The 23246-nt window shown below is 36.7% G+C and overlaps 1 protein-coding gene across 1 annotated transcript in view; it reads right to left on the minus strand.

The window, feature by feature from the left end:
• Positions 1-1556: 1556 nt before the first annotated feature.
• loaf (lost and found) overlaps positions 1557-23246 on the minus strand; it is a 287501-nt gene continuing 265811 nt past the window's right edge. The window contains exons 5-9 of the mRNA XM_067097188.1: positions 12831-12998; positions 9586-9693; positions 8100-8133; positions 7299-7449; positions 1557-5605 (exon numbers count right to left, since the gene is read on the minus strand). Of these exons, the coding sequence (XP_066953289.1) occupies positions 7299-7449; positions 8100-8133; positions 9586-9693; positions 12831-12998 (461 nt within the window). The 3' untranslated portion in view covers positions 1557-5605. The remainder of the gene's footprint in view (positions 5606-7298; positions 7450-8099; positions 8134-9585; positions 9694-12830; positions 12999-23246) is intronic.

Here is a 23246-nt window from a genome sequence, read left to right on the forward strand (position 1 = left end):
CTGTGGGTCAGCGGGGGCCAGTTAATTAATGATTTAGTTCATGGACTTTTCCAGGCCTAGTCTAAATCAGATTGGGTTAGGCTTGATCTAGGACATTAGGCTTATTTATAATTTAATAAATTAGATTTTACATACTGTCGGTTTTGAATGTTGTTGTAAATGGTATTGTAGAAGCCAGCCAAGTATACAGTATTGAGGTTAGGCTAGGATGTATTGAAAGTCTCAAGTTCTTTGTAATTTATAATTCCTTTTTATGTTCCAGGTTTGCAGGCATTCCTGTTATCAACACTAGATGCACTGGACGATGTCAGTTTAAACATATGAGCTACATATTCTTTTAAATGGCAAGTAACATTGAACCAACTACTTTGTCACCTGGCATATCAGGCTATTTACAATCCAGTTTAAACTTTTTGTTTTTTCCAAATAGAATGAATATTAGAAAACATTTTACAGGCCATTAAATGCTTCTTGTCATGTTTTTCCAAACTATCTCTCAAGACACGATTCATCATTAGCTAAATTTCCAGGGCATGAGCATCAGAGCTGTTGCATTACATTGCAGACCCTCGTGGCTTGCGTGGGGGAAGAAAAATTTTTGGCCAAATACAAAAATAGTTTTTTGGTAAGAAGGCAAAACTTTATTGCGCATAAAAAGGCAGAGATAAATGTTATGCAAATTTGTGAGAAATATATTAAACTGGGACTGATTTTTGAATACCATTCCCAGTTACAGTAAGCTAATACTGCACTATACGCTCACCCATGGACTAACTAGGATGGCTTTAGGCTATGAAACCTGTTTTTGATAACCTAGGGTTTGAACTTCCCACACATCCAGTAATTTAAGTGAAGTGCACCGAGTTTTTTTACTATATAATTGCACTTTAGGCAAAATGTGAGTATGCTTAATGTAGGCCGTATAAAATGCAAGAAGGGTTGAGTTTTTGAGAGACTACAGTATTCCCTTAAATGCAGCTTGCAGTTTTCTGTGGGACATACCTTCATAGTATGGTACAAAATGTAGTGCACTTTGAGTGAGAACCTTTGGTAAAAGGTCCTTTGCAGTGTCCCTTGGCTCCAGCAGTGCTTTCTGCCTTTTCCTCATTTTGCTGTCCATCGTTTTTTTTTGTTTGACCTCTCATTCTAGAGGAAATTCTTTTTAGAGGCCCAGTGAGAACTCAAGATAAGTGGTTCATGGGCCTCCTTACAATATTTTATAATGTTGATGATTATTTATCTGTTTTTCTAATAACTGATCATCTCTTTCTGTTCTAACTTTTACCTTCTGTTACTTCTTTCGAATGAACCTTATTCTTTGAAAGCTTGAATTTCAAGTCGGTGGCCACTGTGAGGTTGTTCCATATGAATAAGGCTCATATTCTGAATAATAATAATAATTATAAATAAAAGGCCACTTTCCAGTACCAGGACTTTTAGTTTACATGTAATAGTTAGACAAGGACAGATTTTTGACAAACTTTTTTTACTTGTATTACAAAAACTGGAGCTGACTACTCGGTCTTGTGAGGTTATGAAGCAAAAATACTCGCATATGAAAAGTTATTTTGTATTTTTTATGAATGGACATTACATATACCTAAGCCTATTGTAATAAGCCACAAAACACTTGTTGATTGAAGAGAACTGACCTATTTTGTCTTTAGTCTGCAGAAGAATTTTGGGTGGACTTTTTACAAAAACATCATATAAATGAACACAGATAACTATATTGCCATCAACTTGACCTAACAACGCATGAAGAATCATGCCTCCTATGCGAATAAAATATAATGCAACGCAGCTTCCTTGAAATACAGTTTCCAAGGCAAGTGATTGCAACTCGGTTATTGTACTCTAGAAAAAAATCTTAAAAAGTAACTGATTACAATAAAAAAACTATAAAAAAGACACAATAGATACTTACACAAACTGGAACTATGCATTAGGCTAATTTGTAGATTTAGGAGGAGTATCTTTTGTGCTGTGACAGAGTACCAAAATTTTATCACTGAGGGTAGTAGGAAAGCGACAGAATTTTTTTCCCCTTATACTTGCAAGTTTACCATTGGCACTGCTTGATTCTATGAGAAGAAAAACATATTTGAAAGGAATATTTCTTTAAGAAGGTCATACTTTAGACTCTTTACTTCCTCCTCCCTTCAAATCCCAGGATAAAAATGATGACGTTGACATAATCATCCATGTTAGAACAGCAGAAAACACTAATAATTACTTGTGAAGATACCCCTCACTAATTCTTGAATGCGTAGGTCTAAATTACAATATATATACTTCCTCCTTTAGAGCACCTTAATGACTAGTCGCACTCAATATGCAAAAAATTGACTCACACAAACGTCACCTCCAAGTGACTCACAAATGGAACATCCATCAAGAAATGAACACACAGTTTAGTATATATAGAGATTCACGCGTAACGAGATCTCAGGCCATTCATACTGCTCATCTGTTTCCTCTTTAGTGTAGGTTTCTACGATAGGTGGGGCCTGGAATTAGATACGCCCCGGAACCTATGACGACAAAGTTGAATGGAGTCTATATAATGTTCTGTTCAAAAGGAAAAATGTGGATATCCCAGATTGGTCTATCCTGTACCCTTGTCACATGTAAATCCAAAATAAAATTGTACCTATAGAAGACAAGAAAGAATGTATCTAGATCAGACCTCAGGTTACAAATTCCACGCCAGTCTCTAACTGGTGGGAATTATGAATCACTCCGACTACAATGTACACCCTACTCACTTTACTCATCAAAAATAATAAACTCTATATCCTGCTTTAGTACAATTCATAAACAACATGAGCACTACTTTTTATATAAAACAACCTTTTTTTGGAAGTCAAAGTGATGGGCTCATTAGGATCAAAATGGATTTATAGACATCTTTACTTCCATAAGAAACAGTCAGCCTGCAAAGTGTTTAGGACCCTGCAAAACCTAGGGCTAAAGGCTATTCATTTACTTAAATCAGAGCAAAGTACATCTTGTCAAAAATGAAAGAATGAACGAAGTTCTTGCTAAATTATCTGAATGGTTGACATGAAAACTTTTCTTCAGTTTCTTGTACAGTTTAAAATTTAAAACCTCATCTTGGAATACAAAATGTTGCATTTAGCAAGGCAATGTGTAATTTGTTATTCTGGAAGAAAGCAAGATTTAGGCCTGCTTTTGCTGAACTGGGATGGAGTTATGTAAGTTATCTGGCAGACATAATGGCGCAAATTTTCCCTGAAGAAAATTCATAGCATTGACAGAACACTTACTCTACACAGAATTTCTCTAGCAAATGCTTTTTAATTTTTAAAGTTAATGATATGCCCTTATTTGTAATATGAATCTGAATACTTACTATATTAATGAACTGAAAATACTTTAAAATATTAATGGACTGGACATGAAAGTATGCTGTCAAATATGTCCATATGACAATCAGTCCTATTTCAATGAAATTAATATTTAACCAGTATGTAATCACCATCTTTAAATCCTTTTATCAAAGCCTGTTTTAGCTATAAAGTCTGCAAGAATATTAAGAAGCCATAACACAGATTCTTATGATTCTTTGGTTAAAAAGTAATTCATTGTTGCACTCCTTGCAATGCAGATATGCATACTTATTGCCACTTGCTTACACGAATGTAACGAAATCTCTTAAACGTTCATTATTCCTATGTACATCACGCACCAGTGCTGGATGACGAGAAATTTATATATCAATGTAATTTATAGGTACTATGTATTCCATTTTGATATGCTTCTATGATATGGTCGTTGCAACTGCTTCAGTCCCTTAGTACACATCTTTCGGGATATTGTTTACTGTCACCAAAGAACCTAATGTTAATTTTAACTTGTAAGTCAGTTCAAGCTCACTTCATGTACAATATTACTGTTAGAAACACCACAGTATATGAGTATTAATGCCAAACAAAGAGAATACAAAAATAAACAAAATGTAAAGGTTATCAATTAGTTTCTTAATGTATGTACAAAGATTTCCTTTAAAGAAGGTCAAATTGTGTAAACTTTGGCCAACTTGCTGGATATACTTTTTTGTTGCCTACTACCACCTTTATCAAGCACTCAGCAACTTGCTAGATACCATTTGTACATCTTGAGATATGAGTTTCTTCCTAATATATCAATCATGAATGTTTTTAGCTTTCCTGTTCTTAATACAGAACATATAAAATACAAATATACTGTAATAGCAAGTTAATTCACATTTAGGAGCATGGTTTGGTAACACATCAGTTGGTTCATGACACTATCATGAATACATGAAAAAGAAAACTCGTATTGTCTTTTAGATTTACAGCAGAGATGAACATAAATACTTTCTTAGATTTCAGAGATTTTTTATCAAACCAACTGCTTTTATGTTTCATAATTCTTAGAGCATTCTGAAGTATTGTCATCAACTTTATGACTAGTGATTGTGTAATAATTCTGGATCCTACATTTGGAATGGAAGTGACGGATTAGGGTTATATTCAGAACATTACTGATAGAATTCAGTTAAAAATTAAATCTACAGGCATACATATACGTGACTTTACATCTGCATGTATGTACGCATGCAAATCTAGACTTAAGCATACAGCATATATATCAACTGCTTGTGATACAAAAAATTATGTCTACACTGCTATGAGAACAACTGAAAAACATTTCTCTCTTAATTCAAAGGCCACTAAACACAGAAATATAATCTCATTTGAAAAGTCTTCAATAATTTTATGACAGGTTTTGCATTTGTTTTTTTTTAATTTAAGGTACTTTATGTCACTGAGGAAATTATGAGATTTGTTTGGCAACAGTTTACATACAGAAGGTTGAGCACATTACGGGCCAATAATTTCAATAACAAACAGGACATAACATTTAAATATATGGAATGAAAAGAAACATACTGAATAGCTAACCTCACAAATACAGCTCTAATAACTGTACGTCATGATTATATCAGATGAAATCCTGTAATGTTGAGATATATCAACATAGGATAAAGTACAGTACATACTAAGAAGTAAATGGCCAATAATTGATTATGCAAAGCAAAATGTAACTTATCTGCTCATATCCTTGACATTAAACAGAAAAATTGTCAGTAAACAGCTGCCATTTAATAATAAATTTAGCAATAATTTTTCACTGGGAAAACCTCCTTTTAAAACTCTGGGCATTTTCCTTTGCAAATTTCTAGCAATTTCATGGAATAAAGGTCACATAATTATGCTGCCAACAATGATATTACAACACAGGTTTCACACAAAAGAAGAAAAAACAAAAAGTATCCTTTACAACGAAGTCATTTTCCAGTGACACAGACCCTTCTCGAGTCATGGATTACTGAAGAGCCTGCCCTCTCTTGACGTTCAACACTTATAAACAATTCTCATACGTTACTATAATACACTCAGGAAAGAATGCAGAAAAGTGATGAATGTGAAATATTGCAGGAAACAGTGAAGACTGAAGTGAGACAAAGTTGTTTCGTCTGCCTGGGGGGCGACTTGCAGACGTTTTCGGGACTCACCCTGCGTCTGGGGAGATTCGTACGCTGTTGTGGCCGCACCTGGAAAACGGGTAGGTGGTTTTAGCCCTTTCTGTGATTCATCACAATGTTGTGTTCTCTCGAGGCTGTGAACTACTCGATTAGTTTTCTAGCACGTTCTAGCATTGTGTGTCAAAATATGCATCGTGGAGCCAATGACAACAGCAAAATGTGGTCACATGTTCGTATGGTTGCGTAAATACTTTTTGTGAACATACCCAATCTGAAATTTTGCATTTATAAAGAAAAAAATTGATGGAAAGATGCTATAAGATGCCAGAAAACATGCTTATATGACCATTTTGTCCTTAAGGTCAGTACTGTATCTGTTTAATATCAAAGGGGATTGGCTGATGCACTCCAACAAATATTAAAAAATGAATGAAATGAGAGAAAAGACAGCTATATAAACTAAACCTGAATCCTTGATATTCTGTGTCTAGGTTAAGATATATTTAATCTATGAAAAGTCTGTTTTAAATGTAACAAATGCCATTACTACAGTTGTAGACATTTTTTTATTTCTCATCTAAATAATTTAGCCAGGATGATGATTAATATCACCATGCAGAGTTAAATTTTAAGAATTTAAATTGCAGAAATTTCACAATGATACTCTCTGTTTGAGAGTTCTCACTGATTGAGATTAAAACATCAAATGAGACACAGATTTACTTATTTTTATTTTTTCAAAATGCTGGTTGTGTAATTTCATAATGTTATTCCACTGAACATTGTACATGGCAATAATAAAGTTGCAAGGCATTTTCTAACACAAATCAATAAAGTATTTGAACCTCTAAACAGAAGTTTTTTTTATTTGCATTTTCCATACTAGCATTCAGCACATACTGAAAATATAACTTCTGAGTGTTACTAGAGCTCGTATGTTTTTGTAGACAGTTAAGTTAATTTGGTACAAATACATGAAAACTACAGAGGTAGCACTCTTACATACACATATAGTTGCTTTCTTTGTAGTATTTTAGAGATAAGCCACTTCTTTTCTCACAGAGAAATCAAGTGGAGTGCAAAATGACTACTTTATAAATATCTCTTTCTTTATAATTGGTTAGTGCCAGAGTTGTTCTGTTTTCAGGGAGAAATTCATGCTAGATTGGCAGGAGTCCATTAAGAATTCCACAGAGGTCATACAGTGTTTGTCACATCCACAAATTGGCAAGCATATTTTCTCTTTGACAATTGGAGTAAGAAATTCAAACATGTAAATCACTACTACTCATGACTTGGTTACTGCAAGAACTTTACTGTTTTTGTGGAAAAAGTTTGGTAAAAACCATCAAGAAATCCATAAATGTATCCACGTTCTTTTGTCAGAATAATTTATGAAGATTTCAGTCTACTTTTTTTTCTCAAATTTAGTAGAACCTTTCTCACAGTTACTTATGGGCTGCCCTAGAGCAATAGCCTGTGCCAGCATAAAGCTGGCTTGATCTCATGCAAATGAATCTTTAGTACAATACTGTGTACTTGGAAAAATGCCTTTCTGTTCTTGAAAAATAACTATAAATGTGCTGGCATGATGATTAAACGGAACTTACAGCAGGTTTCCCAAAGACAAACCTGACCATAACGGTTTGGAACGTCATTACACCAGCCAGGGCATCATATTTCACTTGAGCAGCCGGCTACCCTTTATCACAGTACAAATGAAAAGATACGTTCTGTTGTACTCAGCAACTGACAATCTTACCTATACAAACCACTCTTCCTTTTGCGTCGAGGACACATCGCTCTCAGAGCCTGATGCTCTTACAGACACGGGAAGAAGAGATTTGTGAGCGGTCGTAGCGTACTGCACCCCACCCCGAACGCAGGGCGGACCAGGTTTCCCGGGCTCGAACCTATCGAACAAAAGCAAAAGAGGGCGATCAGTGTTTTAGGTTATCGACACGTGAATGATGCTCAAGCTTCTTGGAGTTGAAGGACATGACAGAGAAAGAGGGAAAGAAGGAAGGAAAAGGCAGGGAGACAGTGAAGGAGTGGCGGAGGAAGAGAGAGCCTGAGAGGCTTTGGGGCCGTAGAGTGAGCCCTCCTCACTCGAGGTACGTTATTTTACTCAATGATTTTGTTCCCATCCTGCATATGTTTACCACTATAATAAATTCACAAGACAAAAGAGGATCAATCAAGAATAAAAGAGAGGCAATCATGGACGAGGCTCACTGAGAGAAAGGTGATGTAGGATAAGAGAATATATGCACAATATTGTCAGGACACATTGAGTAAAATACCGCGCTCGAAGTGAGAACGGTTTGAAAATTACGGCCCAGAAACTTCCCTGACTCATACCTGAGGAAGGAGAAGAGGGGCAAGGTTGTTGATGGCGCTTTTATGCCCACACAGGTCTTGATGAAGATGATGGTAGTGGTAGTAGTAGTGGCAGAAGTAGTAGTAGTAGTAGTATTTTAGAGATCGTTGTGATGAATGAGGTGAGCTTAAACACGTCTAAGGTAAGGGGTAAATATAGCGAGCGCTGCAGCCCACAGTGTACCCGGGGAAAGACAACTGACCCGAGTTGTTGCCACCTGGGGGGGGGAGGAAGGTGATCAGTGCACAAGCGGACAATCCACGCTAAAGGAAACAGGTGCTGAGTGAGTGAGCGACCGAGGCAATGGATGACCTTCAAGGCTCCTCTAAAACCTTGTTCACTAACCACAAGGCCATTCTCTCTCTAACTATCATGAGTCATGCTCACTCTAATAATGCAATATCTCTTCTTGGGCTACTTGACTAGAGATTAATATGCATGTGGCAAGTGGTAGATGTAACTGCACTTTACTGCAAGATTTTTGATGGAAGCATTCAATTGCAAGGATGCAAGAAATACTGTCATTCTGTCGTCTGAGTTAAAGACCTACATACAAACAGAAAACATCATAGAGGATGTCCCAAACATTTTTTACTTAAAAAAAATGTTCATAACAAAGATGCCACAAAGTAAGTGTCATTTATACAGTATCTAGAACTTGTGCAGTAATAATACTACTCATTCTTTTAAATCAACGGTGAATAATTATTTTTAAACTCTGTAAAAAATACACTCCTTTAGCACTGCAGGTATAAGTTACAGATCCTTTGGCAAGTACAGTAACCTAACTATATTACAGTGTTATGTTGTCTCGTAAGCATATTAATGAATCCATACATGATTTAATTATGCAAAAATCTCGATTAACTACAGTTATACCAGCTGGGGTTATCACGTGAAAAAGGATGAAAAGTCAACAACGTCGTCGGCCTCATTTCACTGTAAGTGATTGTACATCCATACTGCAACATTTTGTAACAAAAGAATATTTTAAGAACAGACTTCATAAAAACTAATAAAACACCTCAAATCATGAAAGACTTTGTATTAAAAATGTCTCAGAATCATTAATTTTTTCTACTGTATTAATAGATTCAACTCATTTCTCAGATATAATGGCAGATAAAATTAATTTCACTTACACTTTAATGATTGATATAATGTGATGCTAAGCATACCTTCCTAATATTAAATTATACTCCTTTACCTCCCCACATCAAGTGAAAAAGATAACGAAAGTTCATTTCTTTCCCAGATTACCTAAGGATCCATTACAAAACTACGCTATTTTAAAACTACAGTAATTATGCTAAACTTGTCTATCTAATTTAACTGGAAGCAAAGAAGGCATTACCATTATCCTCATATTGACAGATTTATAGAAAATGAAAACAAACTTTCCAGTGAAAAGTACACTAGGCTATGAACATAAGTCCTGAGAAGTTAAATCAACATAGAGCACTGCTGTACTTACAAGTTATAAATTACTTCAGACTTATAAAAGCCAATACAGCACAAGGTAATCTATTCAACTTTCTGTCAATATGAAAACTAACAATTGATATGTACAGAGGCAAGCTTTCCAGAAAGCAAACTTGAATTAAGTGCTCGCCATGCTGGTTTTATGTAAACACTCGTCTAAGAAAGAATATGGGTCACAGAATCCCACCTGGAGGAATGACAGAGGTGTGTTGTGGGGCCCCTGGGTAAGGGGGAGGCTTCTCTACTATCATCGTTCCAAAGGTACCGTTGGTCCCATAGTTGCCGCTCACCTCCACTGCGAAAGGAAGTTAGAAAGTGAGTTCGTTGTATCAAGAGCTGGTCGACATTAATTTTGGACTAATGTAAAAAAAAAATTCATAACTAACACAGCAGCTTGATGGCCTTCAACTTGGTGGACTTCTGTACTAATCAGTTACCTAAACATTGTATCTCTTAAATTGAATAATTAGTGTAAAAGTACACATTAGTTTAGGTTGGGAACTATATGGAATTTATGTTAGATATAAGATATTTAGGAAATATTCAAACGCAAGCTATGATATAGGGTCTTTTTTCTTGCAAGAAAGGCCAGACCCTCAAAGCATATGTTGAGCTACTACTATTCACAAATGGTGTCTGTCACATAATTTAAAACACGTTACAGGACCTTGGAAAGGAATCAGGACTCAACACAGTTGCAGTATATGAAATATTATGGAACCAGTCATGGTTTTTTTAATGGGAAAGGTTAGTCATTATATATTAAATATATACATAAACAGTGGCAGCTTCCTTCATGAAATGGAAATGAAAGCATGTATCATTTTCCCTCTATAACAAAGCAGCTAAGGGTTTTTCATGGTATAATTCTCACATAGTGTATAGAAATCAGATAGCAGTAATGGACTCATTATTCATGAAGACAATCAATGAAGTATTCACTTTGAGAACAACAGCCTACTATTTGGAGCAAACTTGGCTAAGCAAATTTCTTATTCTAATAACTGAAAGATGCCTAAGGATACTAAGCATGTACTATTGATATTCACTTTCGATAAAAAAATATCTACAAATGCATCTTATGTACTTTCTGTCACCAACAAACATTTCCTGATCCAGCAAATTGGTGGACACAAGTCAGTTACTCAAAAATCTTAAACAGAGTGTTTCCTTATATTTAAAGGTCATGGATTGAGTGCCCTATAATATTACATAGAATAAAAATTTGTATTGATCTTGTCTTTTAATTTTTAAGGCAGAACTCAGTCAAAACCTGTGCATTTATGTGTGTGTTATTTAGCATAGACCAAGATCTGTGGCCCACAGCTCTAGTGGTGTCTGCCCGTTCTTTGCCTGTTTCTTTTGGTAGCCTATCCCACATGGCTGTTACTTTTTTTTTTTTATTCTTTTTCAATTTTCACCAATTTTGAGGCGTGGCCATACAGAGTGGCTTTTTCATGGAGTAACAATAGTGGTCTTCACAATGGCAAACCATAATCTTAGGATCCGGGGTAGGTTTTGGTGGGAAGGAGCAAAGAGGGCAATACATAACCAAGGTATGTAAATAAGCAAATCTTGTTTCTTTATGATTTATGGGATCCTGGGTTAGGTTAGGTGGCAAAATCTAAGGAGACAAAGTTTAGCTTTCTCTCCATATAGCAGGACCTACAGACAGTCCTGGGTTTGGTTAGGTTAAGAAAGTTATATAGTATAGGATGCACCCTTGTATTTCACCAATAATTTATGGTTCCCTAGGTCAGATAAGGTGAAGGGTGGGGGGTTCAGACAGGCAAAGCCTCCTGGTCAGGGAAGTCCTGGTGTCCTAGGTCAGATTAGGTTAAGGTTGGTTGGTTTCGACGCATCCCTGTACTAACAACTTTTATATTCCTTGTCCAATACACCTCGGTTTTCCACTGTGGTCCTCATTATTGTTACAGTAAGGGGGCTGCCGTTGAAATGTCAAATCCATCCAAATCACACCAAAAACTCCACAAAAAGTATATTTAACACATGTATTCTATTATAGGTTTACCAGTAACCTTTGGCCCTAAGAACATCACACACACATGCACCTATGTATGTGCTGTTGCAAGGGAATGTTTTGATTAAGCTACCAAGAAAACATTTTCTTCTCTTAAAAAGAAATCTTTAATCTGGCTTTTTCTTGGCAGATCACAACATTCCTCCTGTCCAAGTTCATCATTGCTCATTCTCTAGAAAATGTGGGCAAATTATCATCCCACTGGATTAAGTATGTTACATGTTTCGATGTAATATACAAACTTTATACATTCAAGTGGGGGTCTTGTCAAATCTTGTTCCCCACTTTGACAAGAAAGCTAGTGTGATCTTGTAGACTCCCTTGGCAAACATGGCCTGGTGTAGTAGCCTCTTAGTTTTTGTTTATGTCTCCATGTTGTGACTGCTGTACCGCAGTTTCATACATTTTTTTTTTCTCTATTACCAATACTATTATTCTTCCTGCTCTGACTGTGAATTTTCTTCATACTTCCAAGCTATGGCAATGTGTCACCTTCAACACCCATGAATCAGGGCCTGTATCGACTTTCCTCCCAAGTTCTTCATTGGAGGGGTGGGTAGAGCTCTCGCCTAGCACTCGTCATAATGTGGTTCGGATTCCACAATAAGCTATAGGTGCTGTTGCTAGGTAGCCAGTTGGTTCTTAGCCACGTAAAATAAGTAATCCTTCGGGCCAGCCCTGCCTAGGAGAGCTGTTAATCAGCTCAGTGGTCTGGTAAAACTAAGGTATACTTAACTTTTTTTTTTTTCTGTCGCCTTTCTCAAATGGCCTTTGGATGATGTTCTGATGTTTATGTTTTGCTCTCTATTTTACCTCAGCGACCAAGTTTACATTTCTGCTTTGTTTTAACGTAGCCCAAAGGTTGGGTTAAGCTGTTTTTTTAAACCTTGGCCAATGCCTAACCTCTTAACCTACCGGGCCACGTTCGTGCATTACCGTTAACGTAAGATATTACCTTATTTGTTGGGTTACAGTGATTTCAAGACACTGTACATTACTTATTCATCATGTCTTCCTGTCAGAAAATTCTAATTATTTTAATGCATTAGCAAATTAAATAGAACTCTACAGGCTGCTCTAAAAAAATAATTGAGTTAGCACCATAGCAGGCCTAGTTAATCTAAAATGGTTTAGAACCTTATCAACATGTCCTCCTGCCATTGAATACTAAAATAAACATTATGTTAGCAAATTTAATACAAAAATAGAAAATGGCTCCCAAAAAAAAACAAGAAAACACGAAAAAAAAACTTCCAAACAGTAAGGAACCTCATCCATCATGTCCTCCTGCCATTAAATACTAATAATTTATATTACCAAATTTTAAATATAAAGCTCTAAGGACTACTAGCCCCCCCCCCCCCAAAAAAAAAGAAAAAGGAAAAACTTACTGGGGTAAGAGGGCTGGGTCTGAGGAGGCGGTGTGTGGAGAGCGCGGTTCCTCCGGTAGATGCAGACGACGACCGCCACTCCGCATGCGCAGCACAGGAAGGCCACAGAGGCCACGATGGTGGCCAGCAACTCTCCCGACAGGCCTAGGATGTCGCCCAAGGGCGTCGCTGTAACGACAGGGAGAGAGAGAGATTAATATAACTGAGTATGAGCAAATGCTTTGAAAGACGTGGGGGACATAGGTCTATGGGAATTAGGAATTTGCTCCACTGCACGAGGTGTCAAGGAGCCACTAATTTGCCGTGCGAAGGTGTCGCCCAAGGGCGTTGCTACAGAGAGAGAGAGAGAGAGAGAGAGAGAGAGAGAGAGAGAGAGAGAGAGAGAGAGAGAGAGAGAGAGAGAGAGACTGGGTAGGAGCAAATATTCGGACATGGGTCTAAGGGAAATGGAGAAACCGCTCAATTGCACGTGCTGTGAAACGGATCCAAATTCGCAGTACTGGACTTTAATGTTTTTTTTTTCATATATTTATATTTATGCTTCGTTGTTTTCGTTATACTGAATTTCATATACCGTTTTTCTTTTATTTTGTTCATTAACATTATGCTTCGTCGACTTTCCAGAAAGTTGTCATTTTCATCAATCAGTTTTTAAACTAGATTATCAGCCTATCGAATTATATATATATATATATATATATATATATATATATATATATATATATATATATATATATATATATATATATATATATATATATATCGTCTCTCGAGTAATAACAGTATAATTTTCCGTCGACAAAGTTACAGTCAAGTCATAGAATCATTAAATAAAAGTTACTTTAAAATGATTATTGTCACTAAAGCAGTATATTGTAAGAAAAGTGACGTGAAAGTAGAATTAAGTAACACAGCAAGAAGTCTAGAATTATGTACTTTAAAAAGGAGTAGGTAGGTATTTAAAATAAAATTTAAATTTTTAATGGACAATTATACACTTGTGAGAGTTAAAGTGTTCATTTATCCAAAAAATGAGTCTAGATTTGCTCTCTCTCTCTCTCTCTCTCTCTCTCTCTCTCTCTCTCTCTCTCTCTCTCTCTCTCTCTCTCTCTCTCTCTCTCTGCAGTACCTTTAAAAGGCCATGAGTTACAATAATGATAAGTCAGTCTCTCTCTCTCTCTCTCTCTCTCTCTCTCTCTCTCTCTCTCTCTCTCTCTCTCTCTCTCTCTCTCTCTCTCTCTTAACTCTGCCATTAGCAAACCGAAATTATAAAATAAATGCGACACCACCTCCCACCCCACCCTCAACCCTCTCCCCGCAGCAGCCCGGCCCAAGACCTCCTAAATTCTCTGAAAACGCTTCACAGCACTTCGCTACACTTCAACGACACTTCTCAAGGGCGTTCTCGTAGTCTCTTCACGAGCGTCTTCTTCACCACCCTTCGGCCCTTGTCTCTGTAACTCCTCTTCTTCTCCGAAAAGCCATGACGAGCTCTGATAAACATTCCTCCTCCTCCTCCTCCTAAAAGTCCCGATGACCTTATAAAAACATTCTTGTCTTACGGATGGACTAGTCTCATACATATCGATTAGAGAGATATATAGACAGGAATAGATAGGTAGATAGATGGCTATGTAGATGGACAGACAAACTCTCCTCGTGCATGAACGAAACAGACAGATGAACTCTCGAAAAAGAAGAGCAAACGTTAATGAAATTCCAAATGACAATCTCTTCTTGCATTACCGCCCGCTCGTCCCTTTTTTTTTTTTGGCGCGCTATTATATCTGAAGCATTAATTACGAAACCCCACACACTGCTTCAAGCGTCGGCTCTCTCTCTCTCTCTCTCTCTCTCTCTCTCTCTCTCTCTCTAGGACTCCTTAATTAAATTCTCTCTCTCTCTCTTGGTCATTTTCCTTTTTGGCCGGAGTCTTCGCTTTGGGGCGCAAAAGAGTCGACGGTTTAAATATCCGATTCTTTACGGTTCCATTTTTTTTTGCCCATTTTCTCCCTTCTCTCTATTCTCTATCCATTTCATTCACTGAGTTAGTCCTAATTTCGAAGGGCGCCCTTAGATTCAAGATAGGTCATCCTCCAACTCGCACTCCAGTCATATTTTCTTTCTTTCCTTCTTCTTCTTCTTCTTCTTCTTCTTCGTCTTGTCATTTCCCGCCAAAACTGTTGAGCGCCACTTGGGGGCAAACCCTGAACCTTGGGTTGTCATTGCAAATGGGTCGTTAGGTCTAGGAGTTTAGATAGAGAGATAAATGAATAAATACATAAACAAACAGATAAATAAATTAATACATAAAAATAAAGAAATGACTCGGGATTCGCATGACAGTGACCTCATGTAAATTAGTTGAAGTATCATATCGAAGCATCCCGTATTTTCGAGACCTTGATACAACCTCTCTCTCTCTCTCTCTGTTATAACATTCACACGCAGATTTGTATGTATATATAAATGATATAAAAAAATATCCACAAAATTAGCAGTTTAAATACCGGAAAAACATCAGAAAACCAATTACTGGCAACCTCCTACCCCGTAACACCTCCTAGAGTAGCTGAACGTATTATTATTATTATTATTATTATTATTATTATTATTATTATTATTATTATTATTATTATTATTATTATTATTATTATCAGACAATCTCAGAAGGACGCCGACATGTTTTTCCAAGGACTGGAAAACAAAAGAAGCCGGCGTTTAGTCATTTACGAACTAATTATAACTCATTAAGCGTCTTACCCGAGTCTTCCCCCACCACCTCCCACCGCGCTCGAAACCTCCACCCCCCACCACTCACCCACACACGCTTACTTCCGGAGATTACTCGCTTATACGAGTAACCACTACAGTAAAAATTAATATTGTACCCCGCGGTACACGGTGCACTACTCAATTTCGAGAAGACTCTATGGAGTAAGAAATAGGAGATAATTAAATTACTGGTGTAAAATGGCCTCCGTAATTATGTCGAAAGGTTGATGTTAGAACTTTATATTATACACACACACACACACACACACACACATATATGTAGTGCATATAACTTCATGAGAGTTCTGATTAACATTTTATGTCATTCTCTCTCTCTCTCTCTCTACATCCTCAGCTATAACGACCCACAACAGTCGACTGACAAACGCGGCTGTACCGATCTCTTCCTCGACCAGTTCGGGGATCGAACAAGGGGTTTTCTGTTTGTGAGCAGGCCGTGCTATCTCTCTCAGCTGACAGAAAGAGAGAGAGAGAGAGAGGGCCAAGTTATCACTGAGCTGTAAGAGAGAGAGAGAGAGAGAGAGAGAGAGAGAGAGAGAGAGAGAGAGAGAGAGAGAGAGAGAGAGAGAGAGAGAGAGAGAGAGAGACAAGTTATCATTCTCAGCTGTGTGTTAGAGAGAGAGAGAGAGAGAGAGAGAGAGAGAGAGAGAGAGAGAGAGAGAGAGAGAGAGAGCCAAGTTATCATTCTCAGCTGTGTGTGTTAGAGAGAGAGAGAGAGAGAGAGAGAGAGAGAGAGAGAGAGAGAGAGAGAGAGAGAGAGAGAGAGAGGCCCAAGTTATCAATCTCAGCTGAGAGAGAGAGGGGGGCCTAGTTATCACTCTCAGCTGAGAGAGAGAGAGAGAGAGAGAGAGAGAGAGAGAGAGAGAGAGAGAGAGAGAGAGAGAGAGAGAGAGAGAGTTTTAATGAGCCCAAACCTGATAATGAGACCATCCCAAACTTTAACAGGAGCTTCCCGGGCTATGAGCAAAAATTAATTAACTTCCGAGTCCGCGGAAGTTTGGGGTGGGCCCATAAGGGCCAGTAAAAAAAGAAAAAAGAAAAAAAAAAACTTGAAAAAAAAAACGACAGGAAACGAGTAGTCTAAGATGCAACAATTTCATGAGTTTTTTATTTGATTTCTATTTTTAAAAATTTTTTAAATTTGATTTTAAAATTAATTTCTAGTTTTCTCATTTAATTCTTTATTTAATGTATATTTTTTAGTTAATTTTCTAACTTAACTTTTAATTCAATCTCTAGTTTTTTTTTAAATACTGTCTGTTGAATTCTGAAGACGATGGGCCTATGTCATAACTTCTGAGATCTTGAGAATAAAATAATAATCTTTGGAGATGATATGGATTCACCTTCTGAATGATAATAATAATAATAATAATAATAATAATAATAATAATAATAATAATAATAATAATAATAATAATAATAATAATAAACGCATACAGAAGGAAGTAACTTTCCTTTTCGAAATAGCAAAAATGGAAAAACTATTTATAACTTTGGGTTACATGAGACCGACGATTTCCTATGTAAATGGCATCTCGGTTGGTTGGGCAATGTTCAGAAGTCCACACCAGCCCTCTAATCCCTTTCAAAACGTACCCACACTATAGGGATACCAAATGCCAACCTTGAAAAAATCAACGGAAAAACATGAAAAAATAAAAGAAAAAATAAGAAAATTCCGTATGCCCCATTTGAGAGAGAGAGAGAGAGAGAGAGAGAGAGAGAGAGAGAGAGAGAGAGAGAGAGAGAGAGACGTATCTTTAACTCGTGGCATTTTAAAGGTATGGAGAGAGAGATAGAGAGAGAGACGTATCTTTAACTCGTGGCCTTTTAAAGGTAGAGAGAGAGAGAGAGAGAGAGAGAGAGAGAGAGAGAGAGAGAGAGAGAGAGAGAGAGAGAGAGAGAGAGACGTATCTTTACTGTAACTCGCGGCCTTTTAAAGGTACTTGGGGGGAGAGAGAGAGAGAGAGAGAGAGAGAGAGAGAGAGAGAGAGAGAGAGAGAGAGAGAGAGAGACGTATCTTTACTGTAACTCATGGCCTTTTAAAGGTACTTGAGAGAGAGAGAGAGAGAGAGAGAGAGAGAGAGAGAGAGAGAGAGAGAGAGAGAGAGAGAGAGAGAGAGAGACGTATCTTTACTGTAACTCATGGCCTTTTAAAGGTACTTGAGAGAGAGAGAGAGAGAGAGAGAGAGAGAGAGAGAGAGAGAGAGAGAGAGAGAGAGAGAGAGAGAGACGTATCTTTACTGTAACTCATGGCCTTTTAAAGGTACTTGGGGGGAGAGAGAGAGAGAGAGAGAGAGAGAGAGAGAGAGAGAGAGAGAGAGAGAGAGAGAGAGAGAGAGAGAGACGTATCTTTACTGTAACTCGCGGCCTTTTAAAGGTACTTGAGAGAGAGAGAGAGAGAGAGAGAGAGAGAGAGAGAGAGAGAGAGAGAGACGTATCTTTACTGTAACTCGCGGCCTTTTAAAGGTACTTGGGGGGAGAGAGAGAGAGAGACGTATCTTTACTGTACCTCGCGGCATTTTAAAGGTACTTGAGAGAGAGAGAGAGAGAGAGAGAGAGAGAGAGAGAGAGAGAGAGAGAGAGAGAGAGAGAGTAGCATGCAGCCTGTGACAACAGAGCCCAGAGCCGGCTCTAGGCTCTATTTTCTTAATGGAGTGTCGCGCGGTGACACTTCCAATAACCAGGCTCTGATACAAAAGCCCTGGACTGAGAGGGAGGGGGGGGGGGAGAAAGACCCCTTCCGTCTCTCCCCTCCCTTTCCCTTTCCCCCTCACCAATTATTGAAGTGGATGGTGGAGGGGAAGGATAGGGAGGTGGAAAAAAGTAAAAAAAAAAAAAAAAAGGGAAGGGGTTTTGACAAGAAAGGAAAGAATGTTAGAATGTTAGGAGTGGGAAGGGGGATAGAAGACCTCTCTCTCTCTCTCTCTCTCTCTCTCTCTCTCTCTCTCTCTCTCTCTCTCCTCCCCTTGAAGTGGATGGTGGAGGGGAAAGACTTAAAAAAAAGAGAACATCAGTTTATCATTAAGTTCCTGTTTAACCAATTTCCGAGCCCTTTTTTCAAGTAAAAGGCCGACGGGGCGGGCAACCCAAGCTCCCTTTTCTAGCCCAGGGCCGAAGAACGCGAGACAAATGAAAGGGAAGGAGAAAGGCGAGGTATTTGAACCCAGGAGAATTGAAGGCTATGAGCTGGGAAACGCAGAGATGGGAAAAAAAATTCCAAAGCTTTGGCTGTAGAAGGAAAATAGTGATATATATATATATATATATATATATATATATATATATATATATATATATATATATATATATATATATATATATATATATATATATATACACACATATATATATATATTTTATAAGTATATGCTCGTATATATACACACATATATACAGTATATATATTTATATTTATAAGTATACACACACATATTATATATATATATATATATATATATATATATATATATATATATATATATATATATATATATATATAAATCCCTAATGAAAGGAATATGAGTAACTTAAACTTACTGTTTTGACATTTTCAGAATGTTTTAAACATTTATTTTTATTTATATACTGACATTAATTTTAAATAAGATTTGTCTGCGTTATTTCATTGCCCTTACATATATATTTTTTATTTATATACTGACTCACAGGCAGGCATCTACCATTTTAAATTTCATCCTTATCAAATAACTTTCAACTCGACTGTTAAACATTTCAAGAATAATAAAAGTTATAATTTTTTAGAGATCCGGAAATCTTCCTCTTTGTTAATTTTACTTACTGTTATTGTTTAGTTTTTATTGACTAGAAACAAAGGTACTGACGTCAGTCCATTATCAGATTTGCGAGACACTTAAAAAGAACTTCCTTTTATACGAAAAGGACTTTGACGTTATTTGATCATCAAGGGATATTATCTTTTTACTTCTTCTTGAAGCAAGTCTGTACGTTAATTGGTCACTTGAATAAAAGATGCTATCAGACATTTTAAAAGAAGCGAATTTTTACAAGTGTTTTTACGATCTTTGATCATCAAGGTGTATATATTACCTTTTAACTTCTTCTTGAACAAAGTTTGTAGGCTCACTGTTAAATAAAAGATCAATTTATATTAGAACTTGTGCCCAAGGAAGGTTTTTCATGTCTTGTGCTCAAGGAATATTTTTTTATAACCTTAGTCTCCTTTCTGGGTTTACGTTTCCAGGTCTTAAAAAAAATAAAAGGTTACATTTTTATTCATTTATCAATTTGTTCACTTATTTTCTCTTTTCTAAGAAGTGGGATCTCTTCTTTCTGTAGCTCCCGTTACCGTCGGTTACTTCCTCCTAATGAACACCACTTTTTTTTGGAAGTTTGAAATTCAAATCAATGGCCCCTGTGGTGGGCTTGTTCCATATGAAGAGGGTTTCATTTTGTGAATAATAATAATAATAATAATAATAATAATAATAATAATAATAATAATAATAATAATTCTCTGAAAGCTTGAATTTCAAGTTAGTGGCCCCTGTGGTGGGCTTGTTCCATAGGAATTGGGGTTTATCTTCCGGATAATAATAATAATAATAATAATAATAATAATAATAATAATAATAATAATATTTCCTTGAAAGCTTGAATTTCAAGCGAGTGGCCCCTGTAGTGGGCTTGTTCCATAGGAATAGGGTTACACTTTCTGAATAATAATAATAATAATAATAATAATAATAATAATAATAATAATAATAATAATAATAATAATAATAATAACAACAGCTTAATACTCCTTGCATACTAAAGCCATTACAGGACCTACATATGAGACATTATTATGACTGACGCCATTTAAACAGGATGTCAAAATCTTCGAAAAATAAAAAAAAAAAATTAGAATACACTTGACTTTTCATAATCACTCATCCAAAGCATCAGGACGAACAAACGCGAGGTTTAATGAGCCGTTTAAAAAAGAAAGAGGAAATCTGTCCCCCATTAAAAAGAAGAAATCTACAAGGGAATTTGTCCTTTTTGGCAAATCTCCGCTTTTAAATGCGGCTCGTGGAGTCGTCATCAAGATTCCAGCTCTCTCTCTCTCTCTTTCTCCAACTACACAAAACACTCGGCTCAATGGGACTCGAATTCTCGAGAGGAGGAGGAGGAGGAGGAGGAGGAGGAGGAAAAGGAGGAGGAGGAGGAGGAGGAGGAGGAGGAATGTTTACTAAACAGCTGGCTGTGAAGAGGCTCTGACCGACGCCTTATGCAAAAGAAAAAAAAAAAAATAAAAACCTCTTAATTGCATCTTATTTTCCTTCTACTTCTACTACTTCTTCTTCTTCTTCTTCTTCTTCTTCTTCTTCTTCTTCTTCTTCTTCTTCTTCTTCTTCTTCTTCTTCTTCTTCTTCAGCATCGCTCTTTCAGTTGGAGGGAAGAAAAATAATTTCGATTCTGACGGCACGCGCGCCATCTCATAAAAAAAATACCCATTCATAATCGCTTTTCATCTCTAGTATAAAGAAAAAAAAAAGATTTTAGTAAAAGATAAAATAGAAAAAAGTAAATATGGAAAAATAAAATAGGAGAAAGATTTTAGTAAAAAATAGAAAAAAAGAAAATAGGAAAAAGATTGTAGTAAAAAATAGAAAAAAAGAAAATAGGAAAAAGATTTTAGTAAAAAAATAGAAAAAAGAAAATAGGAAAAAATAAAATAGGAAACAAGAAAATAGGAACAATAATAGTAATTTTTTTTTTTTGAAAGACCTCGTCTCAACATTATTTTTGCCCTGTCATGGTAATAATAAATTTCTTAACATACTTTACTTGCGCTCTCTCTCTCTCTCTCTCTCTCTCTCTCTCTCTCTCTCTCTCTCTCTCTCTCTCTCTCTCTCTCTCTCTCTCTGTGTTAGACTCATGGGTAGGTAGGCGACTCCCAAGTTACTTCTTGGAGCAAAATAAAACTAAATGAGAGAGAGAGAGAGAGAGAGAGAGAGAGAGAGAGAGAGAGAGAGAGAGAGAGAGAGAGAGAGAGAGAGAGAGAGAGAATGTTAATTATAATTCCTGGATGCCTGAGTCTTTCCTTCTAAGACTGAATTAAAAAGAAAAAAAAAAAGAAATAGAAGAAGACTTTTGTTTTCCAGATATCTTAATTGCTTCCCCATTATTTTCTAGACACGGGTTCGATCCCTCGAGTTTGGGTCGGGACACGAAACTGCAGCAGAGAGAGAGAGAGAGAGAGAGAGAGAGAGAGAGAGAGAGAGAGAGAGAGAGAGAGAGAGAGAGACGTATCTTTAACCACACAATACGTAGCTGGTAAATGATAAATTTGAGGACATCATACATCAGTTGCCATCCACGTATTATGTGCCAGATGTATGATATAGACGGCCGAACTAAACCTAGCATATTTGATCACTTATCTCACATCCTAAATCTCTAACTGCAGCTTAAGTATAACTTGAGAAGATTCATTCTTCTCATACATTTATAAATGCAGAAATTCCTCTCCGCCATTAAAGCAATTGGTTCAATTTCAATGACATCACGTTTCTCTCGAAGGCTAAAAAATATGGCGCGTTTTCTCTCAAATTCCCTGGTAACATTTTTTCCATAAATATTCGTTCAATGAGTCTTATATCCTTCTTTGTTATTTTTTTTGTCTATATATTTTTAGGGGGGTATTTATTCATTCATTTTCATCGAATTTTGAAGCTTTTTAGTGAAAACAGCCTCTTGAAATTATTGTTGTCACACCGAGAAGCTGAGAGGGCACCGTCGCCATTACAATGCATAAGAAAAAATTAGACCTATTCATGTTCAGATCATTATCTTATGGTATGGAGACCACCACGGTAACCTTATGCCAATAAATGAGCTAATTGTTTGTTAATTACATCTTCATTTATACGTCATCATCATAAATAGGCCTATTTCACTGTCCAAGTATCTGCAAAATTTTCGAAATTTAGATAAGCCACCTACTGGGCTCGTGAAACACCAATACACAAGTGACTGCAGTTTCAGAATGATTCTTCTTCAATGCTTTCCACGAGTATTCAGGGGGTCCCATTTGCAGCATCTGCAAAATCAGCAGTAAGGCAAGGGAGTATCTACCATTATTATCAGTTCTGTATTTTCGTGGATAGCAGTCTTCCATTTTAGGGCAGTGTACATCTAAGTCAACCATTCTTCCATTTTTCACGACACGCACTCCCTTCTGTATAGGCCTAGCAATTTAATAATAATAACGACTCTCCTAGCTTGCCCTTCGAGCACACTGATAAAAAAAAAAGAAAGGTCATACCTCTTTTTAAAAAGTGGTCACAGACTTTTCCATTCTGAGGTCATCGTCAATAATTCGGGACAAGAATATATATCGCTTAAAGGCAACGCCCACTTCACCTTTTACTTTTTAGATGAGACCACCTCATTTTTCACCCAACTGCTGTCGAGCTCTTTTTTTTTTTATTTTAATCGAGGGATTCCAATTAGCTCTGTGCTAACTTTAGACGTATGATGGCCGCCCCTATCGGAGAGAACGGGGGATGAAATGTGAATGGAATATGTCTCCTTTTTCAATGTTCGCTGGTATTTCGAAACTGCCGCTTTCCGATTTCAGCCACT

This window comes from Macrobrachium rosenbergii, chromosome 54 (assembly GCF_040412425.1).
Source record: "Macrobrachium rosenbergii isolate ZJJX-2024 chromosome 54, ASM4041242v1, whole genome shotgun sequence".
In the NCBI taxonomy this organism is placed as follows: domain Eukaryota; kingdom Metazoa; phylum Arthropoda; class Malacostraca; order Decapoda; family Palaemonidae; genus Macrobrachium; species Macrobrachium rosenbergii.